General features: G+C 35.9%; 2 protein-coding genes across 9 annotated transcripts; one reads left to right on the forward strand and one right to left on the reverse strand.

Moving 5' to 3' along the window:
• Window positions 1–3,146: 3,146 nt before the first annotated feature.
• On the forward strand, window positions 3,147–14,869 carry LOC110813996 (Inosine triphosphate pyrophosphatase family protein). 8 transcript variants are annotated; one of them, XR_002539599.2, is made up of 9 exons: window positions 3,147–3,418; window positions 3,511–3,575; window positions 3,657–3,720; window positions 3,827–3,836; window positions 5,929–5,960; window positions 6,050–6,162; window positions 11,884–11,960; window positions 12,067–12,181; window positions 13,670–14,869. XR_002539599.2 is itself a non-coding variant. In XM_022041298.2 (9 exons), exons 1-8 carry the CDS (start codon window positions 3,277–3,279, stop codon window positions 12,177–12,179), a joined length of 624 nt encoding a protein of 207 aa, XP_021896990.1. In that variant the 5' UTR covers window positions 3,151–3,276; the 3' UTR covers window positions 12,180–12,181; window positions 13,670–14,869. The 8 variants fall into 8 exon arrangements, 6 of the variants coding, with proteins under 6 accessions (XP_021896993.1, XP_021896990.1, XP_021896988.1 ...); XR_002539598.2 differs by lacking the exon at window positions 13,670–14,869 and adding an exon at window positions 13,342–13,655 and having other exon boundaries at window positions 3,148–3,418; XM_022041298.2 differs by having other exon boundaries at window positions 3,151–3,418; window positions 12,059–12,181.
• Window positions 14,530–19,925, reverse strand: LOC110813995 (putative pectate lyase 1). Its single transcript, XM_022041295.2, has 6 exons — window positions 19,647–19,925; window positions 17,917–18,000; window positions 16,119–16,761; window positions 15,911–16,014; window positions 15,471–15,609; window positions 14,530–15,383 (listed from the first exon to the last, which is right to left on the reverse strand). The coding sequence occupies exons 1-6, from the start codon at window positions 19,754–19,756 to the stop codon at window positions 15,162–15,164; spliced, it is 1,302 nt and encodes a 433-aa protein (XP_021896987.1). The 5' UTR covers window positions 19,757–19,925; the 3' UTR covers window positions 14,530–15,161.
• Window positions 19,926–20,655: the final 730 nt, after the last annotated feature.

Raw genomic sequence — 20,655 nt, forward strand, 5'->3', positions numbered from 1 at the left:
TGAAGTGAGAGATTAGGCATCAGATTAGTGTTAGATCCAATGGCATTTACGTGTTTCTTATAGTTTAATCTGTGAGATCCAAAAATTTCTTATATTAGTATGGTACAATTGTATAATTAATTTCTCTCTATGTGTATATATATATATATATATATGTATATTATAATAATAATAAGCTTTCTGGAGAATTAACATTGTGGAGGGGAATTAATTAATACACAGAAGCGGTAACTTTAAGGTATATGCATCACATATATGTCTGTGTATTGCACAAACTGATTAAACTCACATTTCAAATATTAACGTATTTCTATGGTCATAAAAAAAAAAAGTTATATATATATATATATATATTAAAAAAAATAGTCATACACTGTCTATTTAATTTGAAAATAACACAACATTTGTTTATCTATTAATTACGGTATGGAAAATGACTTTGTTAATTATTAACATCATAGAATATTTTTCCAATATATATTATATAAACAACAATGTACGTATCTATTTTTTTTTAAGTAAAAAATTTATATATTTTATTAATTATGTAGTATTCACGTATTAATAATAATACAACTTTTTAATTATAATACGCATAAATATATAACAGAACTAATACCTATAAATATACTTGAGTAAGTGGATATATACTTATGCTTTGACTCAAATATTATGAGTTCCTATAGAGTATTTATATGACTATAAATATTGAATCATCCGTCTTTTGAAAATGCTCGAAGACATGATGAATTTTACCACTACACAGATATTTATAAAGTTAATTATGATGCTTCAATGGAAAAATATAATTGGACTAATCTTAGAGTAGTTTGTCGAGAAAGTACTGCAATTTTCTTTATATCTATGCAAAGAATTTTAATTTAAATTTTACAATTTATGAATATGACAAAAATATATGCTTTCGTCTGTAGATTCTAAGTAGTCATTTGGTTCGACTTCACAAGACTTATTACTTATAAAATACAATCAGATAATTATCTTTTTTATATACTATCGTACATCAAACTCATTCAAATATTATTTTGCGTATGAATAATTTAATTTTATTAAGTCATACTTTGAATTTTATTTCAATTTCTTAAAGTTTTGCGACTGGTAATAGAGTACCTTATGCACATAACACAACGAACAATTTGTTAACCCAGACTGAGATTGAGAATACCTTTCGCCAAAGCCTCGTCTGTTTTTGGTTCCTTTATTATCGCATTACTCTTTTTCTTCTTCTTCTATCTGGTTTAATGAATTTTTAGTTATATATATTTTTAATTATTTAATTTAGTTCAACAAATTAAATATATAACATCAATGAAAAATCAATTGACCATTGTCCTAACAAGAAGAAAAAATAGTCTACAAACTCTAGTACAATAACTTAGTCTGTCGGTCGGTCAATTAATCAATCAATCAATACTTACTATAAAAGTCATTGAAAAAATAGTCAAGAACATTAAAGGCAAGTGTTATATAAGTGGAAGTTTTATTAACAACATATCTCCCCATTTTGAGGAACATCACGTGAGGATTGGAATCTAAATTTTTTCTCCCACTATACTTTCACCTAAACCTAACCCACATACATATATATGCATACCCTTTAAATAATGAAACAATATATAATATAATATGTGTGTGTGTGTATGTATAGGAACAAAGAAGCCCATTAAACTACGACTTTAGAACCATAAAGAACACTCTCTATCGGCAATATTTTTATATTCTATCCTACACTTATTCTGAATTGAAGAGTTTATTTAACTTAAATTGTAAAATGTTTGATTTTAATTTTTAGTACGTGCAATTGGGTAAGTTATTTTTTTTTTTTAAATAAAATAATTGAAGAACACGTAATATAAAAGTCATTAATTTTATTTTTTATTTTATAAAAAATGCATATATGAAAAGGTAAACGGCGCTGCCCTTATTTTAAGGGTGTGTTTGGCCTTGGGAGTATCGCAGTGGAATCTATACACGTTGGACATAACAAAAGCTCCACCCACCTTCGCCTTTTCATTAAATAATTTTTTTATTATTTAGACACACAATTATTTATTTTATAAAATAAAAATTTAAGGTAATATTTTATTTCGATAATTCAATACACCCTTTTGAATAAATTTGTATTGACTATAAATATATGTATATATATATATGTGTAGAAAACTGGAAGTGGGTAGGGATAATTTCAAGAGAAAGACAAGTTGGGCTTTCACCGAGAGGGAGTGAGTGAGTCCAAGTATTAAATAATTAAATTTTAAATGAAACAACTGTATAAATTTATTTCTTCAGGTAAAATTTAAGCTAATATTAACAAATTATTTAGCAAATATGTCCAAATATATATATATGTATTTAATATAATCACATAAGCATTCAAATTAAACTAATTGTAATTTTTTTAAAATTACCAAATGAAGTATCAGTTTATTTGGAATTTATTAAGTCTTATAATTGAAATTGAGCATTCATGCCCAACATATATAGTATTATGTTTTCATAATGATCTCTCTCATATTTTATATATTTTTTTATTAATATTTAATAAAATAAAATTATTATATATGACTGTTTATGTAACAATTTTAAAAAATAAATTATAAATTTAGTACGAAAACGAACACGATAGTCCATCGTTTTAGAATTAAATTGTGTTATTTTAAAATTCGACAGTATTTTTTGTAATAATTTAAAAAAAATTAATCTACTTTCGAGCATGCTTTGTTTGTTCTACGCTTTTCTTTTTTGGTGCTAAAATCCTATCTATAGATATTTTTGTTAGTATTAGTATATATTTAGATGCTCACGTAGAATTTGGAGATCCAATTACAAAAAAAAAAAAAAAACAAGTAGTACGAGTCACATATTTAATTAAAAAGATCAAAATAAAAGAATCAAAATATTTCTCAATGTTATACCGAGATTTATAAGGAAATTAATACAGAAAATAAAGAGAGTTTAAAACTAATAACAAAAAATTCTACAAAATTTATGACGTCATCATTTTCCAATTAACTTGTGGGCTTCGGCCCTGTAACCGAAGGTCCATTAAATATTAATTTTGTGATTAAGAACCAATTAAGAAAAGTGAAAAAAAAAAAACTAAGAGGTAATTTAAGAAAAATGAAAAACAAGGGACTGCGTTTACTGTGATATCTCTGTAGCCTGTTGTATGTTTGCCGTCTTCCCCTCGAAGCTGGGTCTTGTCTCTTGTCCTCTGTGGAAAACATAACTAAGTAACCAAAAGCAAAGAAAAGGAGCATGGCGGCTGCAAGAGCCGGGACGGGAATACTAGTATCACGGCCGGTGACATTTGTAACTGGCAATGCCAAGAAGCTCGAAGAGGTTAAAGCCATATTGGGCCAATCAATTCCTTTCCAGTCCCTCAAGCTCGACTGTATTCGTTCGCTCTCTTCCACTCTCACTTTCCAATACCCATTTCCTCTCTTACATTTTCTCCTTCTGAATTACTTTTTTGGGTGTTTGTATTTATAGTGCCAGAATTGCAAGGAGAGCCTGAAGATATCTCCAAAGAGAAGGCTCGTTTGGCTGCTCTCCAGGTATTGCCATTACCTCTGTCTCTCACAAAGTTGTGAATATGTGGTTTGTTTTTCAATGTTCGTATTTGGCAATTTGAAAAGGTAAACGGGCCAGTGTTGGTGGAGGATACTTGTCTCTGCTTCAATGCCCTAAAGGGTCTTCCTGGTATGTTACTGTGGGATTTCTTTATATTTTTCTTTGTTGGTTTTTGCTACAAAGGCGTGATTACGGTGCTTACATTTTGTTTTCATTTTTCGGGAAAAAATTGCAGGGCCATACATGTAAGTAGATAATTCCTTTCTTGTTCTACTCTGAGGTGAAGTTTATATTCTCTGGCTCTCCTTCCTCTAGGAGTTCGATTGATTTTGCTAAGTTTCTGCTTTATTTGTCGAATTGTGAAATTTGGTATTATGGCCTCTCTTGGAATGTAGGAGAGCTTAACATAATTGATATCATCCAGCTAGCTACAACAGTCCATGACGAGCTCCTCGAAAGAAAATCCTGAGGGTTACCACATAGGAGCAGACTAACAGCCACTTATCTATCTCCACATACAGCTTGTCAATCCTCTTCTCAGTTGCAATAAGAAGACTCTCTTTAAGCCCATCTCTAAGCCGAACCAGTTCTGCATAGAGCTGCAGACATGGAATTAACCTCCTCGTGAAGCCCTCTAACCATCTGCCGTTGGCATCCTAAAAGGGATTAGCCACGCATGCCTTATGGTTGCTCACACTTTGATCATGTTAAGTTTTAGTGATTCTGCTGGAGGGGTGTAAATAGGGACGATAGCAATGGAATGCGTTGTTGACTGTATTTGCAATCCAAAGGCCACCATCATGTCGTTGTAGATAGTGTTAATATACTAGCAACTAGCATACCAATGGTCATCTACGTCCCAATATCCTGCAGGTAAGCAAAGCACCCAACAGAGAATAGAAGAATCAAATTATCTTTTTGAGCTTTTGCTGCTGGTTTCCCACATATTTATAGTGAAATGGCCATTTATACCAGCATCAAAGAAGAGAAGGTTATACTGCAGAAGATATGAGCAATTTCTTTCCTCATATCCCCATACCCATTGAACTAGGTTGAATCAACATATTGGCATTTAAAATGAAGGGAGTTGGTTGCCAAGCAGTTTTGCATGCAAAACCAAACGAACATTTGATTTTCTGAGTGATGTTTAGCTTCCACAGCTTGCCATAGTGCCTCTGTCTAACTTAGCATCAGCGAACAACTTCTACACAGATTTGCAAGAAAACTTACAACTACTGAGAGACCCTAGTAGACTTTATCCTGAGCACCAACAATCTGGACTTGGGTGACATATGATTTCTTCGACAATTAAATTATCCCAGCAACTTTAAAGCAGACTGTCATCCCAAGTCCCATGTTGTTCAATGCTTCATAACACTATGCTTGTTCTTGATGACATTGTTCATTCTTTTAACCACAGAGTAGGTTCCTAGTCATCGATCAAGTTCAAATTTCTAGAATGGTTGAAAAGGAGAAGATTCTTAAGTCCTAATCTAGGTGATGTAATTTTGTAAAAAGATTTATATTTTCTTGATAAATCAGGTTTATCATCCTTTCTCTGACTTAGGACAATGATGGAACCTATACAGCAAAATAAAAGAGGAAAAATAAATTAGAAGGCACCAAGGGGGTGCCGCCCATGTACACAACAATCTTTTTCCTGCAATGTCTAATAATATAAGAAGCATACACTTAATAAGATTAGTTTTGTTGCTGAGCATAATAGATGAGATTTTGGGATTAACTATGACTGTGATGTTGCTTTCCTGCTCAACCAATCAGCGGAAAGCCAATTCTATTGAGCTTATTGACTGTCCCCATAATAGAATAGAAAGGATGCGGGAAATGGAGAGGGCTGCAAAAGTTTCTTATTAAGAACTCTTTTATTTAATCTCTCTAGGCTCTAATTCCATATATTTGAGGCTTACCCTATTACTTTTAGATCTCCACACTCTACCAAATTCTTGACACACTTTAAAAAACTAAATGAGATAGACTATAACAAATTTGGTTTCATAGTATATATGTAGGACTGGTTGGACGTCGTAGCTGGTCATGTATATTTGTAGTATTTAACAAGGAGAAAATACTAATGAAATCCGTTTATTTGGCTGAGACTGTTTTCCATTTCAATTTGCTTCAAAATGCATTTGTTAATTTTCTTTTTCTAATTGCATATGGTTGCAATTCCTGTCACAGTTTAAGGCCTCCATTGATTATATTATCATCAATTATTGGTTCCATTAGTTCGTAACTTTGCCAAGCATGTGGTTCTTAGAATTCTTGTTTTCTGTCTCCACTCTTCCATTTTTTGACACAACTATATAATTCTTGCAGCAAGTGGTTTCTTCAAAAGATTGGTCATGAAGGTTATAACAATTTTTCTTTTTCCCTCCTTTTCTTTTTAATGATTTATCTTCTCCAAAAATTTACTATTTGTTGTTGTGACAAATGCTAGGTCTGAACAACTTGCTGATGGCATACGAGGATAAGTCAGCTTATGCTCTGTGTGCATTTTCTTTTACTCTAGGCCCAGATGCTGAACCTCTTACATTTGTGGGAAAAACACTGGTATGTTTTATCTGACTGAACAATCAAAATTTATTTGTATTAATGGTAAATTGGGTTGGAAGCTGGGACTGTTAAGGTATATAATCAATTAGTTAAACTGATCTTTTTGTTCTTATCTGCTTCACCTTATCATTTTCTTCACTCTTATCAGGGTGGAACAGCCTTGAACACCAAACACCCCCCCCTTCCTCCCTCCTCCCCCATCCCTTCCAGATTTTACATTTAATCCAGATTTAATATCCAATATTTACATGCAGCCTGCTTTAATTCACATAATTCACATGTAAGCCCCCTCTTTAATATACAAAATATAGATGTAGCCTCTTTTTTTTTTGAAATAAAAGTATGAAGTTGTATTGAAGTAAAGGTGCCAATGGGGCACCACTCATTTACAAAAAATTTACAGATCGATTTAACAATCGACTATAGAGTCGAGATCATCAAAGCATTCGATGTTATGTTCTAAAATAGTGGACCCAAAATAATAGAACCAATTGTCAGTGATGATTCTGAAGTCGACTTCTTTTCCTTCGAAGCACGATTGTTTTTTTCCTTCCAAATGATCCGAAATATAGTGAGAGGGACGAGTCTAAAAGTTTTTCTATGATAGCTCAATCCTTCCCATGCAAGCAGCTCATCCAAAATTGATTTATGTTTGACCCAAGATGGTCCCATGAGGCCAAGAATAGTAGACCAAAGGTTGTGAGAGACCGAACATCGCAGAAGTAGGTGATTACACGTTTCATTGTTGTTTTCGCAGAGAAAGCATCTATTGACAATAAAACCTCTTTTCATTGAATTATCTACTGTAAGAATGCGACCTTTCGTAGTTTCCCATGCAAAAAAAAAAATTCTTGGAGTGGCAACCAATTTGCTAACAATATTAGCTGAAAATTTTGTCTGTTGTGGAATATTGCTGACCAAAGTCTTATACAGGGACTTGACTAAGAAATTAGCAGATTTGGTGTGTTGTCAGATGAGTTTGTCATTGCTGTCAGTTAGGCGGATGTGAGATAGAGTTTAGATCAAATGTTCATATTCTTCAATTTTCCAATTTTGCAAGTTTCTAGACACTGTCACCTGTCATTGATTCAGTTCGACGGCATCTTTTATTAAAATGTCTTTGTATCTAGCAATCGCTTAAATAATTAAAAATCTTGATTGGAATACTTCTCTGTCATGCCAAATTTTACAAATAAACACCCTCTATTATGTGAACTTTACATATAGAGCCTCCTCTCGTATTAAATAATTTACTAAAATTCAAAGGATAATATAGTAATTAATAAGATATAATTTTAAATATTTTTTGTTACAAAAGGTATTTTGGTAACTTTTTTATTCTTATACTTTTTAGCATTTAATATTCAATTTTTTTCTTTATATGTATGTTAGTGAATATATTGTATTTATATGGTATAAGAAATATTAATTTACAATATTAATTTACATACTAACTAAAAAGAAATTAATATTACCAGAAATACAATTTGGATTTACCGCTGCCCCCAGTCCTTTTTAACAAGAAAATTGAACACAATCCTCTTTTTGTACAATTTGTCTTTCCACTCTCTGATTCTCTTCATCTCTTTAGAGTCCTTAAACTAGGTTAAGAAGAGGAAAAGAGTTTCTCTTGTTAGGAGAAAAGAGAATATCCAAGAAACTCCATAGGGTGATTTTTTAATTATTGCTTGGATGTCTTCTTGGGACTGCTAGTACTGATGTGACCCTATTCTTGAGATGTAGGAAGGCTTCCTCTGATTCCTTAGTCCACTGAAATTCTTTTTTCTTCAACAGTTGCTTCAGTGGGCTCGCTATTTGTCCACAATTGCAAATAAACCTCCTGTATTACCCTGTGAGACCAGGAAATCCTTGAATTTGCTTTAGTTTAAGGGTTTTGGCCTATCGAACAGCCTTGATTTTTCTGGGTATGTTAAAATTGCTTTAGATATCACATTTCTGAGGTACTCCAATTGGGTTGTTCTTAATTGGACATTTTTTTTAAATAAAAGAAGATTCGAATTAGTTCCTAATTGGACATTAAAGTACATTTACTCCTCTTGGCAAAAATTGTATTCTTTTGAAGTAGAAACAAGTTTTGTTCAAATGGTCCTTGTGTTGTAAATCAATATATCCTCAAGCAAAACAATTACAAACTTATGTAGAAAAGATCTAAATACCTCATTCATTAGGGATTGAAATGTTGATGGTGTGTTGGTAAGGCCGAAGAGCATTACAAAGAACTCATAGTGTCCTTTATGAGTTTTGAAGGCCGTCTTTTGGACATCTCCCTGAGCCATCCGTTTTTTTATGATAATCGGATTGAAGATCCAGTTTCAAAAAGGTGGTGGATCCTTCCAATTCATCCAATAATTTCTCAATTATAGGCGTGAGGAATTTGTTTTAATGTCATTCTTGTCAAGTTCAGAATAGTCTGTACACATCGTCCATGTGCCACTATTCTTTTTCACCAGCACTGATGAGAAAGGGCTGTGGCTCACTTGAATTACTCCAACTTCTAACAACTTATATCATCATCTCCTCAATTTCATCTTTGTGTTCCTTAGAGTGCTTATATCAGTCTTGTGTGGATCAATGAGTACGATCTGATGATCATGCCAACATTTAGGTGGCAGCTGAGTAGGAACAGCAGAAGCAACCGGATATTGATCCAAGATTGGTTGTAGTGCTGGTAACAATTCTTCCTTTGAATGCTTGCTAATGTTGCCATCTTCTGAAGGATTGACTTTTTGAATAGAACAGAAGTGTCCTATTGAACTTATTTGCAACAGCCGGGACATTCTTGTACTTGAGATTTGTTTGATTTTCCCTTCAACTTATCCTTTAAGCTGGAGCCATCTTCCATTCTTGACAAAGGAGATAGTAAGCCATCTAAAATTCCACGCAATGTCATTAAGTTTAGATAACCATATTGTTCCTAGCACTGCATCTGCTCCAACCGGTGTCAGTATGAGGAAGTCTTCCTTGTATTTCTCCCCTTGCATGTACCATTTAGATTTATGGCATTTGTTGCATACCAAGGTATTTCCATTAGCCACTTTCATCATCATTAATTTTGTTAATTCTAAACAAGCATCCCATTTCTTTGGCCATCCAACTGTGCAAGAAGTTCTGACTACCGAGCATACCTGTGGTTCTTTTCCATAACTCCGTACTACAATCATGGAGTTAGTGGAGTTAGGCATTCCTTGTAAAGCATACAATGATAGCCGTAAGGGGTCTTCTTCCTCCTGTTGCTTGCGAATGGTTATTTCTTCTTCCTCCTCTTCCTCTTATTCCTTATTCTATATGGTTAAGATCAGCAGTTTCTTCACTTGTGACCAACGTAATATTTGTCGTCATATAAGTAACATAACCCCTTATTCCTCCATTCTTCCAATACTTATGTTGAAAGTATGAAGGTCTTTGTATTAGTTTGGGCAATAATCCAGCTATGGTTCTTTGTGTTAAGTGTGTTGAAGGGTTGACTTGGGATAGCAATTTGGCTGATAGGTTGAGGGGAAAGAAGGTTTAGCCAGATAACAGGCTAAGGCTTAAAAGCAGCTGACTTCTGGGAGTTTGATTTCCAAAAATTCCATACAGAATCTTTTGTAGATTTATTGGTAACTGAAGGGCGAGAAGGATACACATTCAGAGGGTTGTGGTAGTAAATGGAGTTAAAGACATCTCCTTGTTGTCTTGCTAAAATGTAAATATGGTTGATGTTGATGAGATTTTGAGTACATACCAGAACCGGCAACTCAGGCTTAAGTCCAGTGAGAAATAGCATCAGCTGATATTCTGGTGGAAGATTTACACGGTTTGATAAATCGCAAAGGCTTGGAAATATTCCCTCAGGGACCCTTCTTGTCTTAACTCTGTAAAATCAAGGGATCTGTATATACTGTATCCCCACCCAAACCGAGTGTTCAACCAGATCAAATATTCTTCCCATTTCAGTGACAATCAATTCGAATCTTCATCAGCATCTGATGCCTCCCCAAGGCTTGATCTTCTAGGTAGACCGAGGCAATTTTCACTGTCAAATCTTCTGGTATATTTTCTAGCTCAGAAAACCTTTCGGCCCTATAAACCCATCCCTTGATATTTTCTTCAATCTTGGAAAATCAAGCTTTAGTTTGTGCAATTCTTTAAGATTATCTTTCTTTTTCTCTTTTTGTGCTCCAGAACTTTCATCTTGGGTCATTCCCTTGTGGGATTCTCTAGTGTGTCTCTACTGGCGCTAGTCATCGAGTTGCTGGTCAGTGACGTGTTATTATTTCATGAATTTCTTCATTTCTCCTATTTTATTTTCCAGTTTGTTTTCCAGCTCTGACATTTGCCGCAACACTCCTTCCAATTTCTCGCTGTTTTGGGGCTAGTATTATCCGAAACAACCATGGTACCAGGGTCTACACTCTGATACCACTGATATGAAAGGATTCAAAGAGAGATAGAGAAGAGAAAAGGGTTGAGGATTTAGAGGACGAGAGGAGAGGATTCATGCAGAAGCAGAGGGAAGACTTATTCAGAGTTCATTAATTTCTCGGAATGTTTTTTACATCATCAGGGCTACATATTTATACACGTAATTCATGCAGTTATGCCCATTATTCTTTTCATACATATTCTATAAATAACAGGATATTGCCTTAACATGCAGTTGCTTCCCCCATAGATATTTAGGCAACCGCAACTAACTAATATCTCTCTTGCTGACTTGTTAACAGAAGAAATTTAAACACCCTTGTTAGAACCCTCCAGGGATGAGCTTTCAAATATGCAGCAAAGCTGTTTTGTGTTGCGAGGTCCCGGATTTCTAATTATTTTATCTGTTTTCTTTTTCCTCACATGATATTTCACCATTCCATAAAAGAACATGGATCCTTTTCAACATGTGCAACATATTATTGAAAAAGAAAATGCCTACATTCAATAGATGCGATAAAAAATCTCTCCCTCTAATTTCAATCAGTTCATAACTTGGGAACTGTTGTTTGATGATTCTTTTTCTTCATTGTTATTAGATCACCAACATTCAAATATATAGAGAAGGATTACAAGAATTATGGGCCTATAATTTAGGAGGGAATCCTAATTCTTCAAGTCTCCTGGGAAGGAAGAAGATTTACACCAGACATCATGATAAAATCATTGATGAAAAAGAACTTTGAAGATCGGAGTTCCAACAAAAATAAAAAGCCTCGAGAAAAAAAAATAGATCCAATCCGTATGCAAAGAGATATTAACAGAAAAAGTATCTAGAGGCAATATAACCATAATTTTAGGACAAAATAAGAACCTGAACTATTTATGCCAGTCTAAATTGGAGACTCTTAAGGCATGCTTTTGGGCTTACTCTTGCTTGCCTAGGATTTCTAAAGTTATAGTTTGATCCAGTTGATGGATTAAGAAGCTCAGTTTTGACATCAAAATCTGAAAATGAGCAGTATTATTTTACCAATGCACTCTTTTTGGATGAATTTGTTTGTTAGCTACATTTCAACTTATTTCTGGTTGATTACAGATTAGGAACTTATGAAAATAGTAAAATAGGATTTTAAGTGATAACTTCCTCCTATAGTTTTTGAAGCCTTTTTTTGTCTTAAATGATCAAGGAGATAGTGAAAATGAAACTAGAATGCATGAGGATTGCATTATGTATCATAAAATAAATTTTTTGGTGAATTATTAACAAATAATTTTTGGTTGATGCTTTAGGGAAAAATAGTTCCTCCAAGGGGCCCAAACGATTTTGGATGGGATCCAATCTTTGAACCCAATGGATATGATCAAACGTAAGTCTGTTCTCTTATACATTGATTTATGCTCTTTGTATTGGTATTTTTTGGTAATTTGTTCAGGGCACAGCGGGATTATGATTGTCTTTTTGTAGATATGCAGAGATGCCAAAGGAAGAAAAGAACAAGATTTCTCATCGTTCTAAGGCCCTTGCTCTTGTGAAATCCCACTTTGCTGCTACTGGATACACTTTCTTGACAGATTGCGCTTCATAAAAGTGAGCTATTAGTTTTTCATCTCATTGCAGACTGAATTTATACAGTTACATACATATCTTAATAGAATTCAAGGTGCTTGAATTCTGAAATAGGATGCTGGGAGAGCCATTGATTTGATAACATTGGGTTGGTAGTGTTGACTCTTTGATTGGACGGAAACAATGTAAGGTTTGCTTATGCATGATAGCAAAGAAGACCCCAAAAAAAAAAAAAAAACTGAAACCTCATGAACCAAACAAAATGGTGGCTCTCCTAAAAGTGACGTTTCTTCACTGTTATCCGGTTCATTTGTTCTGCTGTTATCAGTAATTCGATTTTGCTACAGTCAATAAGTTCCTGTCTGGCTTTTAAGGATCATACTGTATAAGTGATGTCTAACCTAGTTCTAGAACTTTAGTGAAAGCTGAGATACTATGCTTTTCAACAGCCATGAATGGAAATTCAGAGTTTGTAGCAAATGGGGGGGGGAGAAACATTTTGATTGCAAAGGTGAACTACCTTTTTGCATGTCTTTAACTTTGGGAAATGCCTTTTTAAGTTTTAAATCTATGGAGTAGACAAAGGGTATCCTAGTGGTTGCAATTGGAAGGTCAGAAATGGGGAAGACAGGACAACATTGAGTGGAGGTGTTTCACCAAGTGGAAAAAAACATTGTCCGGAGGTGAAAAAAACAGTTAATTCAGTTTTATTTGGCAACAAGCTAATAATTTCCTTGCAGAAAACCTCCCTCAGGTTCTGCGGTTTCTTTGGATGATGAGCTTGGGTAGGATAGCGTAGTGAAACTTACTTTATAGTTTTTGGGGCTTGTGTTTCATGATGTTTCTCTTTTAAGGAAAATTGCATTCTTCTTTTGAATATGGAGACCGTGCGTTTAGTGGGAGAGAATGGATAAGAATCAGTGTGGTGTCTCAGCAGTAAAATTCCTTGATTTGCCCTTTTTTTTTCTTTTGTGAAGATATTCCAAATTTCTCTCGGTAGGTTGAGCAGCTTGTTTGTTGGGTGTGTTGTACTCTTACTCCTGGCAAGAAAAGGATAAAAAAAAAAACAAGTGCACATGTAACTCTGTTTATTTTATATGGTATGTGGGTCAATAATTGAAGCACCAGATCCATGATAAAGCCAAAATGTTTTAGGTTTCCCTAATATCCTTCTTTTGTAGATGCCAAGTTATTATCAGCCTTATGGATGGTGGCAGAATAGTTCTCACTTGAACCAAGTTGCATGAGAGCCTAATCCAGAAATCAAGCCCTATCTTTTTCTAATGCATCAACTAGTACCTAAAGACAGAAGGGGTCATCATCCTGAAATTCAGCTTCTCTCTTTTTGATGTTGGGCAGCAGACTCAATTATGCAACGAGTCAACCTCAAAAACTAGTTTTGATATAGTATTTGATTTGAAACGTTAAGTTGTAGCAGAATATTGAACTATGGACAAAGGAAAACAAGCCAAAATAATAATTCCAATTATTTTAATGGTCTTCATGTAGACATGAAATGATGATCTCCGGGATAAAAGGAGAGAAGGTACTTGGGAAATTGCGCTGCACTGTGCAAACCTTTTCCAACAAAATAATTGCAAGGAGGGTAGCAGTGATAAGAAAACGTGAGCAGGATATGGATGTGGAGAAGGAAGACCTTGCAGGTTCAGCTGTAAATGCTGAATGCACGAGAGATGACAGGTTCGGCAAAAATGTTTGTTTAAAATCCCCATGGCTGTATTAATGTTGTCAAGTTGGGGATGGAAGGGAAAATGGTCCCATTTCTTTACATGCTTTATGGATTGGTGACCCACTTCACATGCAATGCCATGTGGTTTTCCAATCGAATTATCCCTCTCTGCCCATTCAATAACTTGTTTTTTTTTTTTTCTTCCTCCATAAAAAAAAAAAATTTCCTCCCAATAATTTCAGGCTTTTTAACTCCTACCTCTACCTCATACCACTATTTTTGGTTGTAACAGTATCTAAAATGGTCCCACCCGCTTATTTTCTTTTATATTTAACTCATTCACGTGCAACTCTGTAAATACATTAATCAAACCCATTGTTTTGGAATCAAAGCCAAATAATTTCCACCTCAACACTTTTGTTTTTTGTAGGTAATACATCATTTCTTTGATGGGAAAAAGTAATCGTCCTTGTTGCATGTGCATGTGCATGTGCATGTGCAACCATCACTACTGCTGGCAGGTAGCGGAACATAAAGAGGGCAACCAGACTAATTTTCCACATAACCATAATTCAACACACAAAAGTAATATTATAAATAAATTGCTTTCATCTCTTCGCTAAAGAAAAAGCAAACAGAAAAAGAGGAAAAAGAAAAGGCAAAAAAAAAAAAACCAAAGTGAAAGAACATCACTGCTATTGCTATGCATCATCTGTAATAAAATTTCCAATGACTCAGAAGTTTGACATCCATACTATTTTGATCGTATGACTAGACACAACAAATAAAGTAAACTTAAAATAAAAAAAAAGAAAGAGGAAAGAAAATCACCAATCATTCAGAACCTATAAACTCAATAGAGACCCAGAAGAAGGAAGAAAAGGAATTGTGAGTGAGACTAGAGACATGGAAGTATCCAACTGGCGGTTAGGGAGAATTTTGGATGAAGCTGGATAATAACCCAGAATGGGAAGTGAAAAAAAATGACCCAAAAAAAAAAAAAAAAAAAAAATCAACAACGCTTCCGCACCTGCTCCTAGAATGGAATAGTTTACTTTCGGGCGAAGCAGGCCGAGGTTGAGAAAATAAACATTTGACAGAGTGGAATAGGAGAAGAATATAATGACAATGTGTAAAAAATGTACACTTGTCAATATATGTGAGGGCAAAAGGGTAGGTGGTGGTAGTGAAACAATGGTCGGATATTTGGGTGGGTAGGTAGGTAGAGGAAAATTAAAAAACAGGAATTGATATAATAAGGCCTTTTTTTTTTTTTCTTAGGCCAGATTAGTAAGTGGGATTGTACTCTCCCTAGCACTGCCTTCCTCTTCGGCAGGGTAGAGCACCGGCATTAGAAGTAATGGTACCAACCATGGAGGAGGACTTGGCACCCAAACTTGAGGCTCTGGCATAGCTGGCCGAGGCTCCTGCACCAGAAGGAGTGAAATATGCTCCGTTGAGCAAAAGGTCTCCCTCTGACCGCCAGTTCCAGCTCTTCCACTGGCTTGCAGCAGTTTCCACCCTCTTAGTCACCTGTTCACCCCAATCCACATTTATAATCGGTTTTAACTGGTTTATAAGAAATAACCTCATCTTTATTTTATGAGACACGGGTTTTACCTCCTTGGCAAACGGGTTAGCTGGAGCGTTGTATCTGTTCCCCTGGCTGTTGATGGTGGGGTTTGCACTTCCACCAATTGCATACATTTCCCAGTGCGTGTAGTCATTGTTCACCACATGGAAATAACCGTGTCTGCACCTGTATAATTAATAATTCCAACTCTTTTTAGATCAAGGAAACTTGAATTTAAACCCAGTCCTGTACCAAATTCATTTTAGGTTCCGGCACTAGTCCTTTAACCAAAACAAATATTTTCATGGTCCAGTGAACAGAGTGTATTCTCTAATGATTGTCCAGATGAAAACTATCATCACGCATCAGCAGCATTAAGCAAGGGTATCGTGGAGTGAAGAATGGAGCAAACGGGTCAGAAAAATCTTCTCCACTGAATGGAGAACATTGGAGATGATAACAAATAGTTAATTCACATATTAATTACCTGGGCATCCTCTGAATAAGTCCCTCTCCGAAATGGTTGTAGGCAATGGTCACTTGCATCTGCTTGTCTCTCGTGTACGAATCGCTATGACCCAGCAACATAACCTGCGTTGAATCCCATTTTAAAAAAAGAAAGAAACCAGCATCAGCCTTCGTCATTAACAATACGCTACACGAGTAAGAGAATGGTAGACCGCACATAAACGGACCTCATTGTGGTGGGTGAAGTGATTGTTGGAAATGGTAATCGCAGTAGAACCCATGACAGCATCAACGAGGCCATCGGCACAATTAGAGAGCGAATTGTGATCGACCCAGATGTGACTTGATCCAAAAATTGAGATGGCATCACCATCGGCCATTGTCCTCCACCCAAAGTGAGTGGGGGAACTTCGCACCATAGCATTTCCAGTTGGCTTGCAATCATGGATGTGGAGACCATGAATGATGACATTAGTAACAAATTGAATCGTGATACACGCTCCGTTGGCAATGTGGACATTGGCGCCACGACCATCAATGGTCTTGAAGCTGTTCATGATCAATTCCTGTTTCAATTGAATGACCATGTCTCTTTTGAAGACAATCCAGAGAGGCTTGTCCTGGATAACAGCGTGGCGCAAAGTGCCAGGTTTTGGGTTAACAGGATCATCATCGCGTGGGTCAGTGACGACATAGAAGCGGCCATCACGTCCGCCAACGGCATTCCGGCCAAAACCAATTCCACAATCAGCAAGGCGCTTGCGGTTCTTTTGCCAGTTGGCGTCACACCGCCAGCAGTCATCAATTGGATTGCCAGTTCCACAAGAGAAGTAGCCCAGTTTTCTCCTCTCAGTGTGGTTGCGCGCGCTCCTGCAAAGTCAAATATCAGATTAATATAAATCCCCTTCTCTAAAGGTCACCCAACCAGTAACTAAACTTTCAAGTTCTCAGAGTTGCTATATCCATGTCCGAACAAGAATTGGTTAACTGGGGTGACAGTAATTCTTGGTATTGGGTGTGTCGGTGGAGGTGAATCGTGTAAATATCATTCCTCTCGTTGTTTGGATTTAACTAACGGATCAGGAAACAGATCCATTATAGAGGTAAGCACATAATGACAAAAAGAAATGATTTTGGGAATTTAAGTGGACAACTAAGTCCTCCCTGTCTAACGGATCTAATTCTGTCGGGTTGGTTTGCACATATTTTGTCCTTTTACCATTGGTGGTGCTGTCACATGCAAGAACCGTGCAGGAATTTCACATTGATTTTTTCGCAAGCCCAAAAATTATTGCACCTTCCTCCTACCTGTAAAAGACAAAACCATCTCCTTTCCACTCTTTTTTACGGGAACAAACTCGAGCACCAAATTATTGGGTATAATTGGCTTACAGAAAACAGAAATTTGAAGATATTTATTTGTGCGTAAGCAAAATTCGCTTTACAAAACTTTATTTTAAAAATGTAAATTTTCATAAGCAGATACATTTTGTACCTTTGGGTACAAGTACGCGTTATAATAAAGGATAAGGGGAACATATACGTGAAACACGGATCTGACCACAGTAGTGGCATGTGGTGGAGTGGAACTGCTGTGATAAACAGTGTGAAAAAGGTCAGGCATGCAGCTGATGAAGAACACGGAAGTTGACCTACAGATTCCCCTTTACGATGAATTTTACGGAAATAAAAATGAAAAAGGGACAAGGATAAAAAGGGAAAATTAAATTGACATGTCAAGCCACACCTCTCTACCAGTTGGTAAGACTAAAATCATCAGCATTCAAAACAGTGGAAAATTAGAAAGCGAGTTTAATAGAAATGGGTAAGTTTGGTGTTTGGGTAGCTTATGTAACATCTCCCCTGACCACTCTACCTTTTCTTTTTTGATGATTATTAATGTAATAGTGAGGTTTCAGGTACAGAGTCGAAATTCAATTGAATGAATAATAGCAATCATGCACGAATTAGATACATGCACTCGTATTATGATATGTATAGGGGTGAAGAGAGTACGGGGCTCACATTTCAACCAAGGCAGCAACCTCGTCAGCAACATTATCTGGGTCATCCACAGCATGTTCATTCAACTCAACCTTCCCTGTAGACCTGAAACATCATACCCATGAGTTAAAAAAAAAAAAAAAAAAACCTCCATCAATTTTACAAAAATACCCATTAACCACCGCAACTATACAGCTAGTGCCTAGTAACGAACCCGATAGAAATTTTACTAGGCAAACACGTGGCACTCAAATACAGTGAGTAACAGGTAAAAAGTAAAAAAAAAAAAAAAAAGAACACGAATTGCAATGCACGGAGAGAGAGAGAGAGAGAGAGAGAGAGAGAGAGAGAGTGCACTGCTCAAGAAGCAGATAGCCACCGACCAACAGAACCGTTAAAAAGCGTTTTCTAGAGAGAGAAACAGCAAGGCGATTCGTCGGTGAAAGAATTGCAATGACCATACTACCCTTCATTATTGCTAACGGTTCACTACTCATCGACCAAAGCTGACGTGGATAACGGCAAATTACGAGGGTAATTCAGGAAATAGGAAAAGAAGGGAAGGTGTCTAGGCAAACAAACAAATCAATGTGGCTGGGTATAAGGAAGGAATCCTCAAGGTAATGAACGAACAAACAACGGAATAAACGGTCCAGATTTAAGGATCCAGATCTCAACGGCCGGGATAGTTATTTATGGTTTTTTGGATAAAATAATTAACAGTTCTCCATCCCAACGGTCCCAAAGGAACAAAATCACGTAACCAACGGCTCTGATAAGTTTAGGTAAAAGAATTTCTGATGTAAGAAACAAAAAAAAGAACATTGCAATGTAGATGCAGTGAGAATTTCCAGTTTTTGTTTTTGCCGAAAAAAGTGAAAACTAATCCTAGGAGCTCTTCTAGCTCTGTAACCTTGCCTCCATTAATGAGTTGTTGGAGCTCTGTGTTCACATTATTAAAAAAGTACAGCCAGTAAAAAAGACGAATAAATGCAGAGGTCTTAGAAAAAAAAAACATATACGCATGAATCTTTCTTTTTTTTTTTTTTTTTCTTTTTGAGCAGCATGTATGAATTTGAAGCGTAAAAAAAACACAGCAAAATTGTTAGAAATCGAGTATCAAAACCGACATCCTCTTTTCTCCATGGAGTTACTTTGCCAGAAAAGCGAGGTAAAAAAGAAATAGGCATTAAAGCACAGGTAAACATCTTTTTCATCCTATTATTTTCATCAAGTTAAATGTGGAAGCAGAAGCTTCCAAATGCAAACATTAATGGACTCGTCAAGACAATGAATGACAAGCAGTGACCGACCTTGTGCGAGGAATTTAACATATGGAAAGCAATCTTCTAATCCCTCCTACAAAGGTGCTTTAAAAATTTATTGAGAAACCAGTAATGTAGCTTAATTTTGTAATTTTTCATTTTGTATAAAACCGTTTATCCGAGAAGAAAGAAAAAATCTAGCAGTCTATGAAATTCTAAAGACCAGAATTATCAGCAAGGAGTAAACAGTTAATTCCATGAAAAGTATATAGCTAAATCTGGAGAGTGAAGGAAATTCCTAAAAGAAAGGTAAAACAAAGTAGAATTGAGAATAGAAAACAGAAGTCTCTGCTGCTCAGTTGAATTTTTCAATGGAGCAAGTATAAACAGAGATAACCAGAGAGGGAATTTCGAAGCAGAGAATATAGGATCCGAGAGACAGAGAAGAACAAGAAGAGATAAAATGGAGAAGGAAAAGAGAGAAACCTGGAACTAGAGATCTCTTTCTCCTGCACAGTCGCCATTACACCTACGATCAACACGAGAAGCAGAGCTAAACACACAGAGGTCCATCTCGTAGACACCGCCATTTCCATTTTCTTCTCAACTCACTCGAAGCTCCTGTCGCTTTCCCTCTAACCTTCCAAACACAGTGGAAGACGAAGAGGAAGAAAAAAGAAAAAAAAAAAAAAAAGAGGGAGAAAGCGGAGAGCAAAGCAAGCAAGAAAGGAGCAGAGAATGCAGTGGAGTCAGAGGTGAAGCTCCAACGAAATCTTCTTTTTATAGAGTGGATGTTAAAAGACGGCGTTAGGAAAGTAAACGTCTCCGTTTCTTTTTTAACCCTAGGTAACTCGACCTTAGACCATTCCCAACCAATCCCCTTAACTGCTACTAACCGCTCTCTCAACCCAGAAAAAGGTCAGTCAAGCGTGCGAGTCACACATCGTCGGCTAACACACGTGCGAACGATCCCTCCGGTTACAATTACCGGACGGATAGTTAAGTTAAGTAAAAGGTAAATAAATGACACGTCAGCAAGGTAGTTACGGACGGAGGGTAACCGTACGGGGGATGCAGAGGTCACGGTTTCCTGCTGAATTTGCGGTAGGGAATGGAATAAAGTAATATAATAGGAGAAAGGGGGGGGGGGGTCAATGAGGTAAACAGCGTTACGTTTGCGTGTTCCATTAAATATTTTCCGGGAAAATTGAGTTCCAACTTTAAAAAATTTTCTCAAGCGCCAATCACGGCTTTGAATTGAATCAAGTAAAAAGAAAAAAAAAAGGGGGGGGGGGAGACCATGTTGACTCTCACTCAATCTGAAACAAAGTTCAACCATCTTACAGGCTGTTGCTTCTGTTGTTGATTTAATGTATTTTTGTGAATTATTAGGTTAAGAAATATATTTTATGGTATTAATGGTGTGTCAATTGTTTGGTTGGCCTTGCAAGTGAAATGATCAAATAAATTAATCCTAATTAATTATTATTTTAAA

The sequence above is a fragment of the Carica papaya genome, chromosome 3 (genome assembly GCF_054855325.1).
Source record: "Carica papaya isolate Zhongbai chromosome 3, ASM5485532v1, whole genome shotgun sequence".
Taxonomy (NCBI): Eukaryota; Viridiplantae; Streptophyta; class Magnoliopsida; order Brassicales; family Caricaceae; genus Carica; species Carica papaya.